At 38.0% G+C, this 26186-nt stretch overlaps 1 protein-coding gene across 1 annotated transcript in view; it reads right to left on the reverse strand.

Annotated features, from left to right (window-relative positions):
- The window catches only part of GABRA3 (gamma-aminobutyric acid type A receptor subunit alpha3), a gene marked incomplete at both ends in the record, with an annotated part of 136963 nt that overhangs the window by 55547 nt on the left and 55230 nt on the right, over positions 1 to 26186 (reverse strand). Inside the window, 2 exons of the mRNA XM_079727571.1 lie at positions 18111 to 18331; positions 23682 to 23749. Of these exons, the coding sequence (XP_079583697.1) occupies positions 18111 to 18331; positions 23682 to 23749 (289 nt within the window). The remainder of the gene's footprint in view (positions 1 to 18110; positions 18332 to 23681; positions 23750 to 26186) is intronic.

Below are 26186 nucleotides of genomic sequence, written 5' to 3' on the forward strand. Positions count from 1 at the left end.
TGGAGCTTTAGGTGGCCAACTGGCAAGAATCTCCAATCCTGGCTAATTCTTAAACATGATAAATGTGTGACACCTCATAAATGATCAGAGTAGCAGTAGTAGATATTGCTCAAAGCAGGCTGACTAAAGCAAACATGCTCAGGTGTTTATTAGCAAGAACCCTAGGCTGGAAGGCAGAAACCAAGTGTGTGCCCTTCAGCAAATATTTACCCATATCTTATTTTCCATTTCCTTATCTAAATAGTAACAGGTGAGAAGTAGATGGCAAGTGTCTTTGCAGCTCTAACTAATCCCTTGGATATTTATAAAAATTCCCATGTGTCTTGGACAAAAGCTCCATTCCCAAGTCACCTGCGATACCCTACCAATCTACCCTTTATTCTTAAGGCATAAATAGGGGGTTTCATGACTCAAAGAATCTGATATAAGAGAAATGTCTTTCACTGAGAAGTTTGCTCCTGTTGGATAATTAAAAGATTTCATGAGGGTTTAATAAAGAAAATTGTGTTCCTTCTCTCCACTTATATTAGTATTTCCAAGATACTGCGTCTTATGAGTAATGCCAAGGGGAAATTACTTTATGTCTACCCAGCTGTCCTAGGGACATGGCAAATAAAACCACAACAAATAGATAATCAAAGCAAGGTGCAAAAGGTATTGATTTCTGCTTAGGAGCAGAACTGATTTATAATAACTTTCCTATCTTCCTTCCCATCCTCTTCTTGCCCATCCCACCTAAGCATACAGCAGCAATGAGAAAGCAGATGTTGGTTGGGGTGGGGTACTTCACAAGCCAAATTATGCTATGCTCTTTTCCTTGGTTCTTAAATGCATCCTAATGCTCTCTGAACAACTGCATCATACTGTCTTCTCTTCTTGCCTTCCCTCCTCCTTGTTACAACTTTCAAGACCCTTCAAGCTTTTTCTGCAGCAGAAAGCATCCTGACTACACTCAGGCTAATAGACTCATCACCACAATCTATGCCATAAACAGATCCATCCCCTTCAAAACTTTCCTTCCACCCTCTTTTATTTTATTGTTATTAAATTATTATGATTTTTGTGACAAAAACACTTAACATAAAATCTGCCCACTTAGTAAGTTTTAAGTATTCAACACAGTATTTTTAATTAGCTGGAATGGACATTACTCCAAAGAAGACATACAAATGGCCACAGGTATGAAAAGGTGCTCAACATCACTACTCATCAGGGAAATGCAGATCAAAACCATGATGAGGTATCACCTCACATGTTAGAATGGCTATTATCAAAAAAGATAAGAGATAACAAGTGTTGGCGAGGATATGGAGAAAAGGGAACCCTAGTGCACTCTTGGTGAGAATATAAATTGGTGCAGCTCCTATGGAAAATAGCATGGAGGCTCCTAAAAATTAAAAATAGAACTACCATAGGATCCAGCAATCCTACTTCTGGGTATATATATCCAAAGAAATTGAAATCAGGATCTCAAAGAGATGTCTGCACTCCCATGTTTACTCCAAAATTATTCACAATGGCAAAGACATGTAAGCAAACTAGGTGTCCATCAACTGATGAATGGATAAGAACATGTATATACATACAATGTAATATTATCCAGCCTTAAAAAAGAAGGAAATCCTACCATTTGCAACAACATTGATTAACTTGGAGGACATTATGCTAAGTGAAATAAGCCAGACAAAGTCAAATACTGTAGGATTTCACTTATATGTGGAATCTAAAATAGTCAAACTTATAAAGCAGAGAATAGAATGGTGGTTGCCAGGAACTGGAGTGAAAGTGGAGGTATTAGTGAAAGGGTAATACGTTTCAGTTATACAAGATGAAGGAGTCTTAGAGATCTACTGTACAGTAAGTAGTCTTCAGTTAGCTTTTCAAAGAAGGTCCAAGACCCCTCAAAATGTGATAATCAGATCATAGGACCTCAGTCCCAGCCAGGTTTTAACCTGTTTTGATTCCTATGCAAAGACCAAAAGTAAAAGGCAATATAGGAAATCCCCTTCTTTGGGGATGAAAGACACAAATGGGAAGGAGGTACTTTTTAGCCCTTTAGCATGCACACACATACCCACACCCTCCTCAGGTATTGCCCTCATTTCACTGTTCACTATGTTTTGAAGCACCCTGGCTCCCTTGTCACCCCACCCTTTGCTTCTCAACAGCTGGTTTTTATTCCACCACAGTAATAAGTTAAAGTTTTATTACTTCCATAGCACCCTAACTTGTATCTCTACTTTTACCCTTTCTCCTTATAGTATTGGGTTGGCCAAAAAGTTCGTTCGTGTTTTTCCATAACATCTTACAAAAAACCTGAACAAACTTTTTGGCCAACCCAATATATTCTCTACACAATAGCCATCTAGTATTTCCTCATCTTATACAGAGTAAAAGCCAAAGTCCTTGCTATGGCTTACAGGGTCTTACATGATCTTATCTTCTGTTCCTCTCTGGCTTATCTTCTACTATGCCCTCCCTTGCTCACTCTGTTCCAGCCACTCTGGCTTCCTTGCTGCTCTTTCAACATGCCAGTCTCTCTTACATCATAACCTTTCCACTTGGTATGCTTTCCTACCTCTTTCAAGTCTTTGCTTAACTATCTTGTTTTTTTTTCTTATTATCTTGTAAATGAGGTCTACCCCGACCTCCATTCAGTTTACTATCAATACTGTGGTTAGTAAACTTTACCATGCTCTTTCTTTTCCCATAGTACCTAACTTACAACATGCCATGTAATTAATTTTTTCTATTTATCATCATTTTTTTCTCCTTACTGTAAAGCTATGGATTTTTTAAATTGGATTTTTGTCTTTGATGTGTGCCAGGAGCATAGCACAGTACCTAGCACACTGTAGGTGTTCAATACATATCTACTGAATCAATTAACTAACGAATGATTTTTCTTTCCTAAAAGCATGTATTTCTGTGGGGACCTTGCAGAGGCGAGGTATAAATCAGGCAAATAGGGTTCAGGTATTCCGAGGGTTCCAGGCAAATAGCATCTTTCTTTCTTTTTTTTTTTGATTTTTTAAAATAGAACTTTATTGGAGTATAATTGCTTCACAATACCATGTTAGTTTCTGTTGCACAATAAAGTGATCAGCCATATGCATACACGTGTCCCCATATCCCCTCCCTCTTGAGCCTCCCTCCCATCCTCCCTATCCCACTCCTCTAGGTCATCACAAAGCACCAACAGGCAAATAGCATCTTAATATGATTCCTTAATAGCACAATATCTCAACCTATACTTAGTGGTCATCTAGCCTCTTTCCTAGAATTTCAGAACTGAAAGACCCTTATAGAAAGCATCCAGTTTTATCCCATCATATATTTGACAAATGATAAAGCAGAAGGGAAGAACATTTCTCAAATAACCTAACAAGTCTGGGATAGAGCTGACTAAAAGTTTTCTAATTGTTTCACTTAACAATTTTTTTTTTTTTTGTGGTACGTGGGCCTCTCACTGTTGTGGCATCTCCCATTGCGGAGCACAGGCTCTGGATACGCAGGCTCAGCGGCCATGGCTCACAGGCCTAGCCGCTCCGCGGCATGTGGGATCTTCCCGGACCGGGGCACGAACCCATGTCCCCTGCATCGGCAGGTGGACTCTCAACCACTGCGCCACCAGGGAAGCCCAACAAATATAATTTTTGATCAGGTACTATATGCCAGGTATTATTCTAAGCAATATAAGTACATCAGCAAACATACCAAGGTTGTTACCATCTTGAAGCTTACATTTGAGTTGAGGGAAGACAACAAAGAAAGAAGTAAAATAAGTAAACTATATAATGTGTTAAAAGGCAATATGTCTCAGGAAAAAAAATAAGATGTGACTAAAAACTATTGACGAGGCATTGCAATTTTCAATAGCGTGTTCAGGGAATACCTCACAGAGTAGGTGACATTTAAGCAATGAACCTGAAGGCAATGAGAGTGAGCATTATGGACACCTGGAGAAAGAACATTCAAAGTAGAGGGAGCAGAAAATGCAAAGGCCCTGAGGTAGAAATGTGACCAGTGTGTTCCAAAAATAGCAACTATGCCACTGTGGCTGTAGTGGAGAGACCAAGGGGGAAGATTAATAGAAGATGAGTTCGAAGAGGAAACTAGTGGTTACCAGTGTGGAGAGAGAAGGGAAAGGGGAAGGGAAAAGATAGGGGTTGCAGATTAAGAGGTACAATGCACTATGTTAAAATAAATAAGCTACAAGAATATATTGTAGAACACAGGGAATATAACCAATATTTTATAATAACTATAAGTGGAGTATAACCTTTAAAAATTGTGAATCAATTGTACACCTGAAACCTATATAATATTGTACATCAATTATACCTCAATTAAAAAAAAACACTCTTCAGGAGTGGTTGAGGTGTCAGGCAGGCTATTTCTATTATCATGGAGTAAAGGGCAGGATCTGACATTAATGCTGAAATAGAAAAGATAGTAAAATCATTAATAGCCATTATTAGTAGAGGATGAGTCACTTGAAATATATCACCACTAAACACCCAAACCAAGCAGTATAGTAGCCATAAGAATCCCAGTTTTCTGCAAATGGCATTACTTTGTTCTTTTTTATGGCTGAGTATTCCACTGTATATATGTACCACATCTTCTTTTTATTAATTTGTATTGGGGTATAGTTGCTTTACTATGTTGTGTTAGTTTCTGCTGTACAGCAAAGTGAATCCACTATACGTATACGTATATCCACTTTTCTTTTGGATTTCCTTCCCATTTAGGTCACCACAGAGTATTGAGTAGAGTTTCCTGTGCTATACAGTAGGTTCTCATTAGTTATCTATTTTACACATGGTAGTGTATATACGTCAATCCCAATCTCCCAATTCATCCCACCCCACCTCCCCACTGTGGTGTCCATACGTTTATTCTCTACGTCTGTGTCTCTATTTCTGCTTTGCTAATAAGTTCATCTGCGTGATTTTTCTAGATTCCATGTATAGTGATATTATACAATATTTGTTTTTCTCTTTCTGACTTACTTCACTCTGTACAACAGTCTCTAGGTCCATCCACGTCTCTGCTAATGGCACAACTTCGTTCCTTTTTATGGCTGAGTAATATTCCATTGTATATATGTACCACATTTTCTTTATCCATTCCTCTGTTGATGGATATTTAGGTTACTTCCATGTCCTAGCTATTGTAAATAGTGCTGCAATGAACATTGGGGTGCATGTGTCTTTTTGAATTATGGTTTCTTCTGGGTATATGCCCAGGGGTGGGATTGCTGAGTCATATGATAGTTCTATTTTTAGTTTTTTAAGGAACCTCCAGACTGTTCTCCACAGTGGCTGCACCAATTTACATTCCCACCAACAGTGTAGGACGGTCCCCTTCACAGCAACATGGATGGACCTAGAGATTGTCATACTGAGTGAAGTCATAATGAGAGAGACAAATATCATATATGTGGAATCTAAAAAAAAAAGGGTACAAATGAACTTATTTACAAAACAGAAGTAGAATCACAAATGTAGAAAACAAACTTATGGTCACCAAGGGATAAGGCAGGGGGATAAATGGGGAGATTGGGATTGACATATACACACTACTATATATAAAATAGATAACTACTAAGAACCTGCTGTATAGCTCAGGGAACTCTACTCAGTACTCTGTAATGGACTATATGGGAAAAGAATCATAAAAAAAGAGTGGATATATGTATATGTATAACTGATTCACTTTGCTGTATACCTGAAACTAACAAAACATTGTAAATCAAGTATACTCCAATACTTAAATACTTACTCCTTAAAAAAAAGAATCCCAGTTTTCTGCAAGTTTCCCATTAAATCCTCAAGCTATAGGCAAAAGGCTTCAGTACACTGGAAGCCCTTGGGCTTCCTAATTGGAATACCAGAGCTTCACTACTGCATTTAGCCCTTATATGGAGCACATATAGGTTTTAACAATTACCTCAGATGTGTTGCTCCATCCTCATTTTCTGATATTCACACTTCTCCCCCACTCTCCAGCCATCTGTCAATACTTGTGATTTTGCCAAAGAAAGCTCTCATGCTTTTGTGCCTTTCTACGAATTGCTGGGTTCTTTTTTGTCCTGCCAGGAATGCCCTTTCCTCTTTATATGTGGAACAAATTCCATTCAAGTCCGTGCTCAAATATTACCTCTTTTGTGATAACTTTGTATGTGCCCTATAGGCATAGTGAGTTCTCCAGCTCACAGAAATCCCAGAGCACTTTGTACAAGTAGCTTAGTGCTTAACACTCTTGAAATAACTTTCTAGGCTCAAGATGGAGCCACTCCTGCCTGGGGTACCACATCAAAAAACAAAAAGTTAGATGACTTTCATGTCCCTATAAATGCTCTACTTGACGGAAACACAGTATATCCAATCTGTTTATGTGTCTGTCTTCTGCACATAAGTGTGGGAAACTTGAGAGAAGGGTCTCTACATATTATTCTAATCTGATGCATAGTATGGTGATTGGCACATAGCATATAGTCAGTAAATGCTTCTTGATTTAATAAATATTTCTGCAAGATAGGCAGAGCAGGTATTTTCAGCCCCATTTCCCAGAAGAAGAAACTGGGGTGCAGAAAACAGAAATGCCTTGTCCATGGTTACACTGCTGATCTGGGCCAGAGTTAGGACTCACACTTAGAGCTCCTAATTCCTAAAGTTCATTTCACTGTAACATACATACTCTGTCTGGGGGTAGTGAAACTGAGCAGGACCCTGTGGGGCCCTCCCAGGTACAAATCCCCTGTTTCTCCATTGGGGAATTTGGTTTTTTTGAGCATGATCTACCTCTTCTCCTTGCATGGCCTTGTAATAAAGCTTTCTCTGCTCCAAACCCCAATGTTTCCATTTGTTTGGCCTCACTGGGCATTGGAAACACTAACTTGCATTCGAAAACGGTAGCATCTAAAATAGTTAGGTTCTTTGGAACCAGAGGGACCCTTCTGATGATCTGTAAATCCCCCTTGTGTTAGAATGATCTTTTTAACAGACTCAATCTGCCTGAGGTTCAGCTTCTTGCCTTTGAGAATAAAGGCAATTCTTGTTATTTTAAGGCCCTGATTTCCTCTTGCAGTTGGCAAAAATGAAACAAATGTGAGAAGACCTCTTGGGAATACATTTTTCCTTCCCTCCCTTAAATGCTAGTTCCCATGTGATGCTTTCCCACATCTGGGCCCATGTCTCCAAGCTGTAATGAAACCTACACTTTTTAGCTTATAGCACCTCATTGTTGGCTTTTTGTGAAACTTCCATTATGCCTTATAGTACAGTAAATTATGTGTCCTATCTTTCCTGCTAAGATGTGAATTCTTGGAGGGTAGGGGTTGATATCACCACACAGAGTCCACAGCATAATTTGTGATTAACTGAGACTTGTAATATTACTTGCTTCTCACCTCATTGTAAGCTTTCTCAGAGTCCAAAGTGAGCCACTCTATCTCTTCTATGCTCTTCTGTTCATCAGGGTGAAACACACTAAGTGTGGTTCTGTAAGTCAGTTGCCAGCTTAATGAATAAGGAACTACATGTGGAATCCCCTAGAGCAAAAGCCATTACAAAAAAGGACTGTGTGAAACAAAGCTATCAATGCTTGATTGATTTGATTACATTAAGTCCTATACAACTAACAATGTGACCCAAATGCCTTCCCTGGTTCCTGGCCATTTCAGAGGCAGTCTCTGTAATGAAGACTCAAATGCAAGCTATTTGCATCTAAAGCAAGAGGAGAGGAGTTTTATTATTAACATTTCCACGTGTGTTGGTGGGGCAAGTTCAGGTATGATGCACAATTTATCTTTCAAATAATTTGTCTTTGGAACATCCCAAGTACATGAGCAAAACTGACCCAATCAGACAAAGGATAAAGGAAGGCATGCAGGTCTGAATATGACAATAAGTCTCTCTTAATTGGTCAAAAAATACCACTTTCTTCTTCATGATGCAAACATGGAGAAATGAGTGCTTACTTTGTTTAATTTTTACCTAAACATAGGACACTATTAGTGTGTGGCCTAATATATAGAGGACACTTTGTGCAATGTATTTAATTTTATAAAATCCCATTGTGTCAAAGTTCTAGGTGACAGACCTGCATTTCCAGCTGCAGCTTGTCATGTCCATCTCAAACTCATTATGCTTAAAACTGGTATCCCCTACATTCCCTTCTTAGAGGAAGTAGTGGGATGTAGTAGGGAAAAACAGTTTGCTTTAACATAAGAGTGACTTGAGATTCTGTACCAGCTCTGCCAGTTATTAATGGTGTGACTGTTCTATTGAAACTTCAGTTTAGTAATTATAAAAATGGGGATATTAACACAAAAACCTCCACAGAGTAGACATGTGGCAGGACATATGTCAAGCAATTCACATGGCTTATCACATTTACTCCAAGTGTGGACAAAGAATGTTGCCTGTCATTCCAATAAATAAGGAATGTTGCCAGACACCAAGCCATCAGCCACTGCAGCCACCCCCTGTCGGTGGGTCCTGAAGGGAATTCAGGATGGAGAAAAACAGGATACTGGCCCTAGATGCATATCAAAGGAATAATTTCAATAAGCCCAGTCTCTTGCACCTTCTCATATACAGAAAAGCACTAAAATCATTAACTTGAAATGTCTGGTTTTTGTGATTAGCAGTAATCCTTTTGATGTTCAACTGCATGATTTTTTGAAAGCAAAAACTGCTATATATCCTGGCTCCTCACTTACCTCTTTGGAATAGTTCCTCAGAACAATCTGAGAGGTTATTTCCAGGCTATAGTCCTCAGTGATGTCTTCAAATAAAACATAACTCACAACTTTTCGGTCATGCGTTTTTCAGTCAACATTATGAGGCAGGTAGTGTTATGATTCACCCCATTTTACAGAGGAAGGACCAGGAGTAGTCTTACTGCAGAATCTACCTTCTTAATCTGTCATGTTTGAACTATCATACATTTTTGGGTTCAGCAACTTGTGTTAACACAAATGATCTGATCATGTTGCTCACTTTTTAAAAAAATCAATAATGCTTCCCTGTAACTACTGGATAAATACATTCTGTATCACTTCCAGACTATTATCACTCATCGGTCACACAGAAATTTTTCCACTACCCCTCTTTCTTTATCACTGCCATTTTCCAAATGCTTACTTACTCCTCTACATTCAATGGGGATGTTAACATTTAGATTATCATTTTTCCCAACCCTTAGTACTTCCATTACCCCAGGGGACTTCTTTATTTACAGGAAGTACTCATACAATCCCCCACCAATCATCATCCTTACTCCCACCAATTTCCAATCAGGCACAAAATACCATCAATGCTACCTTTTGAAAATATAGTATAACCATATACTTAAAAACCTTATTTAGTGGAAAAAGGAGTAGCTTGAACTCAGACAGATCTGCATTTGCTTAATAACTGTGTCATCTTGGGCAAATCATTTTTAGTTTTTAAGCTTTACTTTCTGGATCAGCTAAATAGGGATAATAATACCTATATTAAATAGTTTTGTTAAGATTAGAGATGTTTTACATAAAGTATCTGTCACATGGTAGGTGTTCAATACATAGTAGTTGTTATTAATATTATTATTAGAATTTATAGCTCATGTAACTGGGCACCTTACCTTCACCTTGTCTTCCTCCAATCTACCTTCCATACTGTTCCCAGAGTGATCTATCTAAAATGCAAAACTGTTTGTACCATTCTTTTGGAAGAAACTCTTCAATGGATCCCTATCATTTTTATGCCAGCATAGCTCATAAGCACCCTTCTTTACCCCAGGCCACTTACCTGCACTTTACTTTGTGGTCCTGAAACCAAGCAGGACCCTGTGGGATCCTCCTGGGTACAAAAGCCCCTCCCTGTCCCTTGTTTCTTGTTTGTAGGAAAAAGGCTTCAGCCTCCCAGACCTTCCCTGATTTCCAAAGGGCAGATTCAAACATTTTCTATTTAGGAAAGTAAGGGAATGCAAAAACAAAGGATGAGCAGTCAAAAAACAATAGTGCAGCCATGGGGCAGGGTCCTGGTCCCTCCTCAAGGCATATACATAACAGTACCTTTGAGTTCTGCAGGAACTAAGGCCCCCACACAGGTAGAGGATGTCAACTTCAGGCTAAGCACAAGATTCTTAGAGCACTGCCCTGTTACCTTACCACCAACTAATTAGAAAAAAGTCACACATCCCACAATTATCACCCCAAATTTTGCCTATAAAAACTTCTCCCCCAAAACCAACGGAATGGGGAGACTTGGGTTTTTTGAGCATGAGCCACCCATTCTTCTTGCTTGGTCCTGCAGTAAACCTTTATCTGCACAAAATTCCAATGGTTTGGTTTGTTTGGCTTCACTGTGTGTTGGGCACACAAAATTGCATTAGGTGACAGTTCAGTCACAATGAACTTTTTTTTAAGTTTCTTTATTGTAACATCACTACCTCCCCTGCTCATTCTTCTGGCCTTCGTATCTGCTGTACTCTCTCTCTCTCTGGAACATTTCTTTCCTATCTTTTATTATAATTTACTTCTACACATCTTTTAAGTTGCAGTTTAAAAGTTATTTCCTCTGGAATTCATTGTAGATATTCCCCATAGACTCACTTCATTGTCCCTGCTAGATGCTCATATAGCATATGTTCATAAAGCATATTTCACTCTGTGCTTCCCTGATCATAGCACATATTCTACATTTTCATCATGGTTTAACTGTTTTCCCCAATAGAATGTAGTTATATGAGAGCAGAAACCACATCTACTTTTGCCTACCACTTTATCCCTAGTGCCCAGAATACTCTTTGGGTCTGATTAAGCCCTCAAGAACTATTTTTGGAAGAATTAACAAATAAAAGTTCTAACAAGAGACATGAATTTTCTGATGCATGTTGTCAATTCATAAATACCTGCATTTGTGTGTGCTATTTTCCCTGCCTGGAATACCCTCCTATACCTCACCCTGTCCCTCACCTGTTTAATAGTTACCTATATTTCCTTTAAAATTCAAGATACAGGATAAGTATTATCTCCTTTTCACAACTTTCCTTGGTGTCTCCACATGATTTTAGATGCTTTTTACCCTGTAATTCCATCACATTTTGTACCTGCCTCTATTTAAGGACTTTTATATTATTGTGCAGCTATCTGTGCATATGTTTTCTTTAACTACTAGACAGTAAAGTCACTAAGAGCATGAGCTCTGTCTTATTTATCTCTGTAGTTCAGCATATATCCCAAAGCCTTAAACATAATAGCACTCATAAGTATGTTGAATGAATGATTCAAGTGAATGAGTTAAAATCTAGCTAAATTCAATAAGTACTTTTCCCTCCTATTCAAATAATCACTGGAACTTTTTAAAATTGTATTATATATTATGCAACATTTATATATAATAATTATAAAGAACACAAAAATGAACGTATTTCCCCATATATTCATTAATAAATAAGATGTCATTAATAGAAATAAAGTTCCCTATATCCATGTCTGAAAAAATGGAAAATACCTCATAAATGTGTATATCATCTTGACCTGGACTCTGTTCATCTTTTCTGTATTGTTTCAATTTTACTATGTGTGCTGCTGAAGCAAACAGCAGGTAATGAGCTTTGGCCTGCATTTTTATGGTTGTCTTGAGGTCGCAAGATGAAGCAAGGGAAGGCTTGATTCTAAAGTGTCCTAGTTATGTAGCCATGCAATGCTTGGTCAGATTTTTCTAAAAAGTTCTCCTTCTTTAATTTTCCTATGGAATCCAGATACTATTTCTTTTCTTTCTTTTTTTTTTTTTTTTGCAGTACGCAGGCCTCTCACTGCTGTGGCCTCTCCCATTGCAGAGCACAGGCTCCGGACACGCAGGCTCAGCAGCCATGGCTCACGGGCCCAGCCGCTCCACGGCATGTGGGATCTTCCTGGACCGGGGCATGAACCCGTGTCCCCTGCATCAGCAGGCGGACCCTCAACCACTGCGCCACCAGGGAAGCCCCCAGATACTATTTCTAACGGTCAAAATAATGAGAGGAATGCTGTAGAATGACATTTCCTGAAAAATTCTAAGTATTCTTCAGACCTTATCCAATTTGTGCTCTTCATGTGTCTACAAGACAGGCAGCAGCCACATTATTATCAAAATGAGAAAGCAGATAATTTGTGTCTTGCAAAAGGTCACTAGACAAATAAATTATGGGGTGATAAATAGAGTCAAGCTCTTATTTTAAGTTTTGAACCTAGGTTTCCCTCTGGATCCACCTTCCTGGGTCAACAGTGAAGCATTTACTGTGTAAGGGAACCAATATCTTCATCATGCTTCTGAACTTCTGTACCTCCTCTGTTCTGTCCTTCAGAATAAGCACAAGGGCATTCTGCATAGACTTCTATCTTATTGAACTCCACTTTCTTGTCCAATTCAGACTAGAATGAAGGACCTAATGGTCATCTTCCTATTCATCCAACTCTATTTTCAGGTGACTAATCTTCTGCCCTCCTCAGTCTGCATCCTCTCTTCTTCATATTTCAACATTCCCATCCTCCCATCTCCTTTCTTCTCTCTTTTCTATTCCTCCTCCAAAACTTAAACCTATCCTCTATTCTCTTTTCCTTTTATTATTCAGTTTCTCCACTATCCTGTTCTCCTCATTCATTCTGTTTCTTTCCCTCTATTATTCTCAGTCTCTATGTGTTCCTTTTCTGCCCATCACTCTTCCCTCCAACCACCTCATTCCATACATCCTCTCTTCTGTTTATATCTACTCCACTCCATTATTTCCACAGTTGTGTACACTGTCATCTCCTCTTCAAACTCTTCTCTTTATGCACTTTATTACAAGTATATCTCTCTTCTACCTATTCCTCCACTTATGCTCTAGTCTCTTCAAATTCTCCTTCATACATTATAACTATTCAGACTTCTACTCTGTCCTATCCTCCCCACCTCCTTTTCAACATTTATGTCTAATTTCTTGTCCTTCCATGCAGTGTCAGAATAGGTATCCCTCTTCCTTTACAAGCAAATCTTTCCCTGTAGTTTGGATACCATCTCCTGACAGCTTTCTCTGGGAACCTGATGTCAGAAAAACCCTATTTCTACTGTATCTTCAATCTTTGCCTTTCTACTAGCCCCTTTCAACTATCTCACAAATATGTGCCAGTCTCTCCATTCAAAAAAAATAACTATTTCCTTTACCCCTGAATATATCTATTATATACCCATCCCTTTCATTTTCAAGCAAGTTCCCAGAAAGTATTTTCTATGTTCACTATCTCCACTACCTCTATGCCAACTCATAAAAACTCATTGCACTAATCACTCCATTGAAAGAGTGTACGTGAAGAACACCAGTGTTTTCCATGTTACCAAACCTAATACATACTTTCAATTCTCTATATTAGTAGATATCTTTGTAATAGCCAACAATATTGTAAAGATGTATAAGTAATAGTAAAGAGCATAAAATTGCAGCCAAACTGTCAGAGTATGAATCCTCGACCATTTACTACCTAGGTGATCTTAGAAAATGTTACTCATTCTGTGTCTCAGATTCCTCACCTGTAAAGTTGGAATAATTGTATCTATCTCATAGACTTGTTGTGAAGATCATAAAAGTAGAATGATTATAAAAATGCCTGGCACATTGTAAGTACTATATTGATGGCAACTATTGTACTTATTATGCTATTATTGTATTATTATTATTGATCACTCTCATCTTTTTGAAACCCTTTACCCTTTCAATATATTAGCCAAAATGTGTTCAATCAATATTCAGTAACAATCCTAAAATATCAGTGTCCTAAAACCACAAAGGTTTCTTTCTCATTCACACTATTTGTCTATCTCAGGTTGTGGGAGGGATGTTCTCTTCTATGTTATCTTTAATAAGGGACACAGAATGATAGAGCCAAGGCCACCTGGCATAATGCTACTCACTGTGGCCAGGGGGAGAGGAACATGGAAAATCACGTACTGGCTCTTAAAAGTTTCTAATCCTTAACAGATACATACTACTATATACAAAATAGATAGACAACAAGCCCCACTGTAGAGCACAGGAGACTATATTCAATATCCTGTAATAACCTATAATGTCAAAGAATCTGAAAATATATATATAACTGAATCACTTTGCTGTACACCTGAAACTAACACAATATTGTAAATCAACTATACTTTTTAAAAAAAGATAAATGAACTTTATGACCAGTGCTGCAAATTCACCCTGAGTAAAATGATACTTAATTTTATGAATTAAAAAGAACAATATTCTGGTTCCTGAGTGATCACTGTGTTTCCAGAAGGCACTGATATGGAAACAGTTATAATAGATTCCACTAACTGCAAAATTTTTGCACAGAGATGAAAATAAAGTAATGTACATGTTAAAAAAACAAAAAATAAATAAAATTTCCATCCTCCCTCAGAAATCACACATGTTATTTCCACTCACATTTGGTTAGCCAAAGCAATTCATTTGTCTAAGGCTCTATGGAAGTGAAATACTAACATATACCCAGAGGGAAGTGAACTGGAAATATTGGAAGTAGCAGTATTGACTACCACACTTAGCTTTCAAGATACTACACACTAGTGGTTCTATTAACACCTTCCTTTCTTTTCCTTTTCGGTCTCCATCATAGGTTCCACTTTCTTCCCTTCTGCTTTAATGATAGTGATGCTACACGACTGGATGCTTGGCATGATTTGCCTCTCACTCTACATACTTTCCTGAAGTGATCATATGCATTCACATGGTTGTCCCACCATACTGACAATACCAAACTTTACATCTCTTGCTTGTGTCTCTCTCCTGATCTTATGACTTGAATATCCAACTACTGTTAGACTTCTGTCCCTGGAAAATCTACAATCTTCTTAAGCTTATCTTGTCCAAAATTAACTTCACAGATTTATTCTATCTAAATTTTCCCTAAATCTCATATGATCTACCCCAGTTCGTAATACCATCAGTCACCCATTTTACTTGGGTGCCTTCTACTTTAATTCCTCCTCTTTGCTCTCATTCTGACATTGGCTGTTTTTACCGTCTATTTCCTCAGTGTATCTCCCCGTCTCCACCTTAATCCACTGCTCTGAATTAGAACTTCACCACTCCTCACCTAGACTACTTAATCTGTCTCCTAACCAGCTTTCCTATTACCAGTCTTGTTCCCTACAAATGCATTCTTTACACAGTAACTAGGATGCCATATATAACATTTTAAAAAAATTGACCACCTCATTGTCTTGCTTATAATATACCATTCAATTTCCTGCAACTGCTCAGTTGGTTTTCTCTACCCAGAATGTCCTTCCTCTCTTCCCTCCACTTTCCACATACAATTTTCTTGACTATATTCTACTTATCTAATAAAGCAAAAATGAATGCCAATACTAATAATCAGGAACTTAGGTGTTGCTTCATCCAGGGACTCTTTGCTCAACTTGATCCAGAAGAATGAGTTAGATGACCCTTTTCTATTCTTTCATAATTACTCATAACTTTATAATTTCAGTTAATTTTTTGTGGTTATCTATTAGCCTTTTCCCTGTATTATATTGTGACTGTCTTAAGGACAAAGACTATATCTTCTTAATGTTTGCATAGCCAGAACCTAGTCCAGGGCCATGTATGTATTACGAAGTTAAAACATGTTTGGTGAATGAATAAATGAATGGATGAAAAATACTAATCTTTCTTCCATCTATAATTTCTCTCCCTCAAGTGTCCCTTTCCCTACTTCTGTATGTCTTCTTTTCTTTCTTCCCATTTACTGCATACTTTACTCCAATTTCTCCTTTTTCTTTTAGGATATTCTAATATCTAGCCTTTTTATTTTATTTCATCTTCTGCCTTATCTTCTCAAATTTTCTACTCTTTTTCTCTCCTCTCATAGCCTCTCTTTCCTCTACCCATTTCTCCTTTATTGATTCATCTGTGTGTGCATGTGTATAAAAGTTCTGGGAATAGACCAATAAAATAAATATATATGTTAATTTTATTGATCTCCTCTCCACATTATTCTTCCCAGTTCTATCCACTTCCCTTTTCTCCATCATTCTTCCCTCTACTCTCTCAGCTCCTCCTCTTTAATTTAACTTCTAACAATTGACTTGCTATCCATTTTTCCTTGGCCATCTTCTTGTCTCCCAAATTCTTTCAGAAGCACATCAATAAATAGTAAATTTAAAGTAATGAAGGACTAGCATACAGGGAAGCACACTTCATGTATTCATCACATATTTACCAGGTATGCATTATTTGAGTTTCATTGTGTATAATAACAAATGCACAGAACCTGTACCGAAAGATCACTCATTAATGTGGGAGGCAGCTTCAGGAAGTGACAACTGACAGCAAGAACCAAGAAAGTTTTTAGTGTTGGGGCAAAGAATCTTAATGAACTGGAAATGTGTTCAAAATTATTCTTTTAAAAGCAAAATTTACATACCTAAAAACTCTAATGATAATGAGTCATGAAAAACATAAAACTGTGATGGTTTTATGCTTTGGGAGCAGAAAAGTATGAAATACATTATATATATAATATATATTCATATATATATTAAAAGTTATATTCTTAAATTGTGTGGAAATTCACTTATATGAAACTCCCCAGCATTTCCACACAATGGCATAAAGTATATGTTGCTATAATTTTGTATTTATATATGTAACATTGTACGTTTCAGAAAATAGCTAACATTATCTCACTTGATTCTCACAGTTCTGCATCATACAGATAGTTTGTTGCTGCAGTTAAACCTAGGCTATTCTGACTGTCACAGTGTTCATGCCTGTGTATATGGCTGTAAGTCTGTGTATTTAAATGCCCTTGACTATGTATATGCCTGTGTATTGGTCTACACATGTCTCTGAGTATGCATAAACATTTATATATTGTGAATGTATATCTCTGTGTGTCTGAAAATATTCATATGGCCAACTCTATTTTTTATTGAAATATAGTTGATTTGCAATATTGTGTTAGTTTCAAGTATACAGCAAAGTGATTCCATTTATATATATATATATATTTATTTATATACATACACCTATATACATATAAATACTTCAGATTATTTTCTATTATAGGTTATTATAAGATATTGAATATAGTTTCTTGTGCTATAACAGTACATCCTTGTTGTTTATCTATTTTATATATAGTAGTGTGTATATGTTAACCCCACACTTCTAATTTATCCCTCCCCCCTCCCTTTCCCTTTCCCCTTTTGGTAAACATAAGTTTGTTTTCTAAGTCTGTGAGTCTATTTCTGTTTTGTATAGAGATTCATTTGTATTATTTTTTAGATTCCATGTATAAGTGATAGCATATAATATTTGTCTTTCTCTGCCTGACTTACTTCACTTAGTATGATATTTTCTAGGTCCATCCATACTGCTGCAAATGGCAATATTTCATTCTTTTTTATGGCTGAGTAATATTCCATTGTGTGTGTGTGTGTGTGTGTGTGTGTGTGTGTGTGTGTGTGTGTATATATATCACATTTCTTAAAGCAATCATTTATTGATGGGTACTTGTATTATTTTCATGTCTTGGCTATTATAAATAGTGCTGCTATGAACATTGGGGTGCACATTATCTTTTCAAATTAGAGTTTTTGTTTTTTCTGGATATATGCCCTGGAGTGGGATTGATGCATTATATGTTAGCTCTATTTTCAGTTTTTTAAGGAACTTCCATACTGTTCTCCATAGTGGCTGTACCAATTTACATTCCCACCAACAGTGTAGGAGGGTTCCCTTTTCTCCACACCCTCTCCAGAACTTATTATTTGTAGACTTTTTAATGATAGCCATTCTTATCGGTGTGAGGTAATACCTCACTGTGGTTTTGATTTGCATTTCTCTAATAATTAGTGATAATGAGCATTTTTTTCATGTGCCTGTTGGCCAACTCTCTATACTTGTGTCTATAATATATACGTCTGCAAGTGTGCATACCTGCAAATGTGTTAGGAAGTATATGCCTATATGTGCATTTCTAATCTGTAACCTTGACAGAATTTTCAATGGATAGCTTAAAACATGCTGATTTCAATCCTGGTCCTACCCCAGTATACTTTAGATGAGCTGTGCCACTCTCTGACCTCATGGTGTAGAGAAGGGTTCCATTGTCCACCAGTCTGAGCAGCTTGTTAGGTGTGGTCATGTTATGGGCCACTGATTTCTTGCCATTGTGGAAGAAGGTGTCAGGGGTCCAGATCTTACTAGCCAGGAGATTATTCAGTGGAAGGATCTTCATGGGTCCATCAAATTTCAGTCTTTCATCATGCCATGTCTGTCGAAAAAATACATCAATGGTGTACTCCTAAGGACAAAAAGAGAGAGAACAATGTTTCAGTTGAGTTCTGGTAGGGACCCACAGTGCCCTTAGCAAATATTAATTACTTTGCAGTATTTCCTCTGATGCAGAGAAGCAGCAGTCTATTAACAGTAGTTACTAGTAAGTAGGGCAAATGATTGTGATTGAGAAAAAATGTCATGGTGATCAGTAAGTACATAGATAATATGTTTGACAAGATTTTGCTTAGGAAGATCACTGCCAACACTGCCCTGCACATCATGCAAGCTGAACACAAGACTTTGCCTAATGAAAAGGAAAGAGCTCCCTTCTCTATGCAGTGGCATCTCTAATAAGAGCAAACTCCTTACCTTATCTCTTCTACTAAATGACCCCATATGAACATCAAAGGCCAATATAACAATTACCATAAAACTAAAATCTTACATTTTAAAACACATTTCATTTGATTCTCTAACAATATGTCTAATGAGTTAATATCTTATTATCTTCAATAAATAAGGAACTCTTACAGATAAGATTAAGACAAACACACAAATAGAAAAATGGGTAAGTGACATGAACAGAAAATTCATTAAATGGATAAAAATTGCTAATAAACATGAAGAACATTTTCAAAACTGCTGTTCATCTAAACATAAATTAAAGTTACAATAAATGTTCCAGGTTTTGGTAACAGCAGACTAAATCATTTGGATATACCTTCCTATAGCTATTAATTATAAAATTTGAACTAAAAATTATGGATATATAGCTAGATAGATATACAGACTATTTGAAACCAATGAGGAATGATTGAAAGCAGACAAAAACCTGAAGAAAGTTTAGTCTTGAAAGATGGCAGCACATGTGCTCAAGGCACCGCATACCCTGATGAAGGGCTGAAGCCTGTAGGAAGGGAGCCTTTCCCTAATTGGTCCACAGAGGAGCCACATTTATGCAATTTGTCTAGAGGGGATACATTTCCTTATCTGTAAAAAGGCACTATATATGCTAACAGCTTGGGAACTAGATAATAAATAGGTAGGATAATGATTTATAGTACAAAAACCTGAGAATGCTGAGACTAGAGGAACTTTCACTTTTAGGCAATCTCTTTTTTTTTGTTAGTTTCTGCTTCATAACAAAGTGAATCAGTTATACATATACATATGTTCCCATATTCCCTCCCTCTTGTGTCTTCCTCCCACCCTCCCTAGCCCACCCCTCTAGGTGGTCACAAAGCACCGAGCTGATCTCCCTGTACTATGCGGCTGCTTCCCACTAGCTATCTACCTTACGTTTGGTAGTGTATATATGTCCATGCCTCTCTTTCGCTTTGTCACATCTTGCCCTTCCCCCTCCCCATATCCTCAAGTCCATTCTCTAGTAGGTCTGTGTCTTTATTCCTGTCTTACCCCTAGGTTCTTCATGACATTTTTTTTCTTCTTAAATTCCATATATATGTGTTAGCATACGGTATTTGTCTTTCTCTTTCTAACTTATTTCACTCTGTATGACAGACTCTAGGTCCATCCACCTCATTACAAATAGCTCAATTTCGTTTCTTTATATGGCTGAGTAACATTCCATTGTATATATGTACCACATCTTCTTTATCCATTTGCCTGTTGATGGGCATTTAGGTTGCTTCCATGACCTGGCTATTGTAAATAGTGCTGCAATGAACATTGGGGTGCATGTGTCTTTTTGAATTATGGTTTCTTCTGGGTATATGCCCAGGGGTGGGATTGCTGGGTCATATGGTAGTTCTATTTTTAGTTTTTTAAGGAACCTCCATACTGTTCTCCATAGTTGCTGTATCACTTTACATTCCCACCAACAGTGCAAGAGGGTTCCCTTTTCTCCACACCCTCTCCAGCATTTGTTGTTTGTAGATTTTCTGATGATGCCCATTCTAACTGTGTGAGGTGATACCTCATTGTAGTTTTGATTTGCATTTCTCTAATAATTAGTGATGTTGAGCAGCTTTTCATGTGCTTCTTGACCATCTGTATGTCTTCTTAGGAGAAATATCTATTTAGGTCTTCTGCCTATTTTTGGATTGGGCTGTTTGTTTCTTTAATATTGAGCTGCAGGAGCTGTTTATATATTTTGTAGATTAATCTTTTGTCAGTTGCTTCGTTTGCAAATATTTTCTCCCATTCTGAGGGTTGTCTTTTCACCTTATTTATGGTTTCCTTTGCTGTGCAAAAACTTTTAAGTTTCATTAGGTCCCATTTGTTTATTTTTGTTTTTATTTCCGTTTCTCTAGGAGGTGGATCAAAAAAGATCTTGCTGTGATTTATGTCAAAGAGTGTTCTTCCTAAGTTTTCCTCTAGGAGTTTTATAGTGTCTGGTCTTACATTTAAGTCTCTAATCCATTTTGAGTTTATTTTTGTGTATGGTGTTAGGGAGTGTTCTAATTTCATTCTTTTACATGTAGCTGTCCAGTTTTCCCAGCACCACTTATTGAAGAGACTGTCTTTTCTCCATTGTATTTCCCTGCCTCCTTTGTCATAGATTAGTTGACCATAGATGTGTGGGTTTATCTCTGGGCTTTCTATCTTGTCCCATTGATCTATATTTCTGTTTTTGTGCCAGTACCATACTGTCTTGATTACTGTTGCTTTGTAGTATAGTCTGAAGTCAGGGAGTCTGATTCCTCCAGCTCCGTTTTTTTCCCTCATGACTGATTTGGCTATTCATGGTCTTTTGTGTCTCCATACAAATTTTAAGATTTTTTGTTCTAGATCCATAAAAAATGCCATTGGTAATTTGATAGGGATTGCATTGAATCTGTAGATTGCTTTGGGTAGTATAGTCATTTTCACAATATTGATTCTTCCAATCCAAGAACATGGTATATCTCTCCATCTGTTGGTATCATCTTTAATTTCTTTCATCAGTGTCTTACAGTTTTCTGCATACAGGTCTTTTGTCTCCCTAGGTAGGTTTATTCCTAGGCATTTTATTCTTTTTGTTGCAGTGGTAAATGGGAGTGTTTCCTTAATTTCTGTTTCAGATTTTTCAGCATTAGTGTATAGGAATGTAAGAGATTTCTGTGCATTACTTTTGTATCCTGCAACTTTACCAAATTCATTGATTAAACACCAGAAATTTGTTTCCCAGACAGAGTGATCATAGCTATTGTTCCTTGTGACACAATGGAAGTTCAGCTAAAAATACCCTGAAATTTATTTGACCAAAGGCTGCCCTATCAGGAAAGAGACACTCTGCTGCTTCTGCTTAATCATGAGGGAGAAGAACAAACAAGCAACTGGAAGATGAAACTTCAGAAGTGATAAAACATCTGGATTGTTTGAAATGTCTCCAGAGCATCTGCACACCCATGTGTGTCTGCTTGGGTGGGAATAGAGAAGGGAGATGAGCTGGTTTGGGCAGGGGTTATGTGAATGTTTCCATAGTACCCCTGAATTTGGGTATCTGTTTGCACATGTGTGTCTATGGAGTGCCTGGGATGGTGTGTAGGCTGTGTTTTTATTCTGTATATACCTTCTTATTTTGTCTGAATATATTTATGGGCGTTCATTCATAAGTGAGAGTGAATGAGTATGTGTGTGTGTGTGGGTGTGTGTGTGTCCAAAGAGTAGCTTCAGTTGCTTTCTTATGCATATCTTAATCAATCACTAATTCCCAGCAATACAAAGAGAGCTTCACCTCCCTGGTGAGTTTGGTTATCCCCAATGGACTATGAGCTCTCTGAATATAGGATTCCCTAGATCCCCTTAATGCAGAGTTGGGCCTCTAAGGAGTACTTACTGAATGAGCAAATGTCAACAGTTTTAATGCATGTCTGGATCTGAAGCTGTGGGCATTAATGGTCAACAGGTTGAGAGGGTGTAATCTAGACATACAGGCTTTCCTGCTGCCACTAAGAGAGACTCACATCCTCCATCCGTCTTACATCAAACATGTCCCTCACTAAGCTCTCCCTATGTGTCAAGTACTCTCTGAAGTGCCAGGGAAGCCATGGAGTACTTGGTACTTGCCTTTAAGGAGTTCACAGGGAATTTACTATATCTCTGTATCCCTTTCTTTATTCCACACTTAAAAGACAAAGTTCAGGACTCTACCTTCCCCCTGCCTGGCATCACAGCCACTCATGACTTCCTCTCCTGAGAATTAGCTTGTTTCTCCAACTGACTCCTACACCTTGCCTGACTGAAATAAGAGCCATGTAAAATCAACATGCCTAAACCAACTCTCAGCCTCCAGTCTGTTCCCCCTTGTAGTTCATGCTGTACAGAATGCCAGATCAATCATTCTAAAACAACACATGTATATTTTTACTGCCCTAGTCTAATCCACTCAATGGCTCTGTATTACCTATAGGAAAAAACTCTATCATGACACTACACAACTGCTTGTAGTTACCCAACAGATCTAAATAAACTTTGTCCCCTCTAAGTAGTAGTCCCACTGAAGATAAAGAAAAAATTCTATGTAGTGAGCATGGATATTTCATATTCTTGAACATAGTTTTTAAGATTTTAAACACAAAGTCACTCATTCAACAAACCTTTTTGGAGCATCTAATCACTGTCTGACCTACTGAGCAGATAATAGCTTCTTTGTGTCCCTTCATGATAATTTTTCAAATAACGATATTTGGTATCTGAAGTAGGTATTGATCAGATACTCCACTAGGACAGGGTCTCCTGCCTCAACTCTCCACTGCATGCCTTACTTTGGCAGAAAGGGAGAATGGTAGGAGAAGGGGGAGTCCTTGTAGATGGCTCATGAATCATCCCCTTGCTAGTTCTGCTGTGCACTACACTATTCCTTGAATCTGCTCTGATGCTCTCTTCATCCTCACATCTGTAGAAGGACCCGTTTCTAGTAGGTTTGACTCTTCCTCCAAACACTTTACATCACCATGATCCATCTACTTCCCCATTGAATAGGGCTTGTTTGCAAGGAATGGACTTCTACTTTTTTTGGGTGGGGGGATGGACTTCTTGAATGACACTACCAGTTGCTAGACTGAGAGTCCCCACCATGTGCACTCCTCACATGACCTATTTGTGCTGATATGTGTGTGGTACTGAAATGTGAAGTGTGAGGTCAGACAAAGTTTAATTGAGGATAGGGAGAAAAGCTGAATTTTGAAAGATATGTTGTAGAAGGGAAAGGTACTCCTGGTGGGGGATATATGCTTGATATGTGAATAGGTGGGAAGAGCAGGGCAAAAGATGGATTTAGCTAAATGTAGGATGATAAGGGTAGGGCATTCATGAGACAAGACTTCTCCTTAGAATATAGCTCCAAGGCCCTGCCATAGGAAAACCTCAATTTATTTTCTTTGATCTGTTGCATCATCTTTCACTTTTACCTTTGCAGAAACTATACTTACCATGTCAGTGTCTGACACAGGGCCAAAACTGGTCACGTAGATGTCAGTCTTAACTTCAGTCACTGCATCTGGTTGGAAGAAAGTAGAAAAGCAGAGTGTTATGAAAGACTGTTTCCTTAGCTCAGAGAGAGTCCAGTGCAGTACTCCAAATGATAGCAAACTTGTTACTTCTAAGAAAGGGTACTTGGTACAATCGTAGGAAAACCCCTTAAAAAACTCTCACTTGTACTATTTCTTCACAGAAAATATGCTAGGCACAGGAACAAAGTCCATCCCTTTAGGTAACATTGAGAATGGCGGCATAACCTCCAAACTCCAAAGCTTAGTGAGAGCCATTCGAGATCTCTAACATTCACACATGCTGGGCTCTCATACTGGGATTATCCCTACCTGTGGTAGGTTACAAATGTTCCAAGAGCCAACCCTTTTCCACTTTCAGGAACGTAGGATGATTGTACTCCTACTTAAAGTACAGAAGGGATGTGTGACTGGTTTTGGTTGTAGGAGGAAGTAATATGTGTCCCTCCCTGGCTGCAACCATTAATGTCCAACTCAAGACCCTACATGCCATGGTCACCATGGAAACATATATTAATATGGAGCTACTATAAGATTGAAACAGCGTGGAATGATGACCCAACACTTGGGAGGACAATGGCACTGGAGAGTTGCCTGGATCCACAATAGACTTTGCATCAATGAGAAGTACTTTTGTTGGGTTAAGTGACTGAGATTTGGAGATGATTGATATCACCTGATACACTCTCTTTGCATTTTTTTCTATTGCAACTGTGTATTTACTCATCTGCCTTGCCACATAACCCAAGAGCTCCTGAAGGGCAGTGTCCCTGTTTTGTTATCTCTGTATCCTCAGTACATAGAAAAGGAGTCTGTTATTGAGATGGTGCTAACTGAACATTTTCGGTATTAATGGATGAACCTCATCACATATATATTTGCCAAGTTGGAAAATGATACTCAGAGAGGTGAAGTTACTGCACTGCTAAGGTTCTCTTTTCCTCCTTCTGTCAGCCCTGTTTACCCCATTGCAGCTCAGACTAGCTCACCCACTCAAGCATACCTCACAGTACAGGGTAGCCTATCTCAGCTTAGCAAAGTCAATTACAGCCTACCAAACACTGCATCATTACGCTAAATTCAAACAAGATCCACTCCAGCCCAGCATACCTGACCCCAGTAGAGCACACCAGTAGTGCAGCTAATACCAATAAAGCCCACATAGGACTTGATATATGTATACTATAATGAGGCTGGTTACTGCAGTCTATGGCAGTATTTTTTTAATTTTTAAAATTTATATTTCCTTTTTAATTGAAGTATAGTTGATTTAAAACATTATATTAGTTTTAGGGGTACAATATTGTGATTTGACATTTTTATAGATTATGCTCCATTTAAAGTTATTGTAAAATATTGGTTATATTCCCTGTGCTATACATTACACTATTTCTTTTTTCCCATGGAGAGGTGATGGACACACGTACTCCATTTATAGCATATTCACTATATTCATCCAGTCCTGCATCCTAGCCCAGATGTACTTTATGTCTTATTGACTTCACATTTTCCAGAGCCATCTCTTAGGCTCTTAATACGCTATTCCCCTACACAGGCACAAAGTATACTTAAGGCCACTGTACACATCCACAAACATTCCATTTTCAAAAGAGACTATGAATATCATTTAATAATAATCGACACTGTAGTCAATTCACCAAAACACACAATCTACTTCCAAGCTTAATCAGCAAATAACATCTCTGAAGCTAGAGTTGTGTTTTAAATATTTGGGCTCTCATCTAGAGCACAGTCTTCCCTCAGAGATATTTCTGTGCTTCAAGGACAAGAGACAACACTTCAGAATGCAGAACATGCCCCCTAAACACTTGTCTCTTCAGATACACTGCCAAATTCATTGGCTGGGGAAACATTGCCATACCCCAAAGTACATAAAACAAAATTAATTAATTAATGGGAGAGACCACAATTACATTTGAATCCAATATTCCAGGCAGGATATAGTTAGACACATAACAACTTCCTAAACCAATTTAACTATAAAACTGTAAGATAGCTATGCAGATTCAAATCAGGGGACCCAGGGACTTCCCTGGCAGTCCAGTGGTTAAGACTCTGTTCTTCCACTGCAGGGGATGAGGGTTCGATCCCTGGTTGGAGAACTAAGATCCTACATGCCACTTGGCACAGCCAAAACAAAAACAAAAACAAAACAGGGGACCCAGACTATAGGAGAAAAAGGAGAAGAGAGATAGTGGTGATAAAGTCAGGAGACTGCTCTAGCTCTAAGAGGAGAATGGAGTCACTGTAGGTAGAAAAGGAAGAGTCTTTGGGTGGGATGGGAAGGCTTGCATTCTGGATCTCTGCCCCGACTTGCTGAATACCTTAAGACTTTTCTTCTTTTGGCTTTTCTCTTGTATAATGAGGGTTTGGTATCAAACAAATTTGAATTTTCTCTCTGCTCTA

This window comes from Hyperoodon ampullatus, assembly GCF_949752795.1.
Source record: "Hyperoodon ampullatus genome assembly, chromosome: X".
In the NCBI taxonomy this organism is placed as follows: domain Eukaryota; kingdom Metazoa; phylum Chordata; class Mammalia; order Artiodactyla; family Ziphiidae; genus Hyperoodon; species Hyperoodon ampullatus.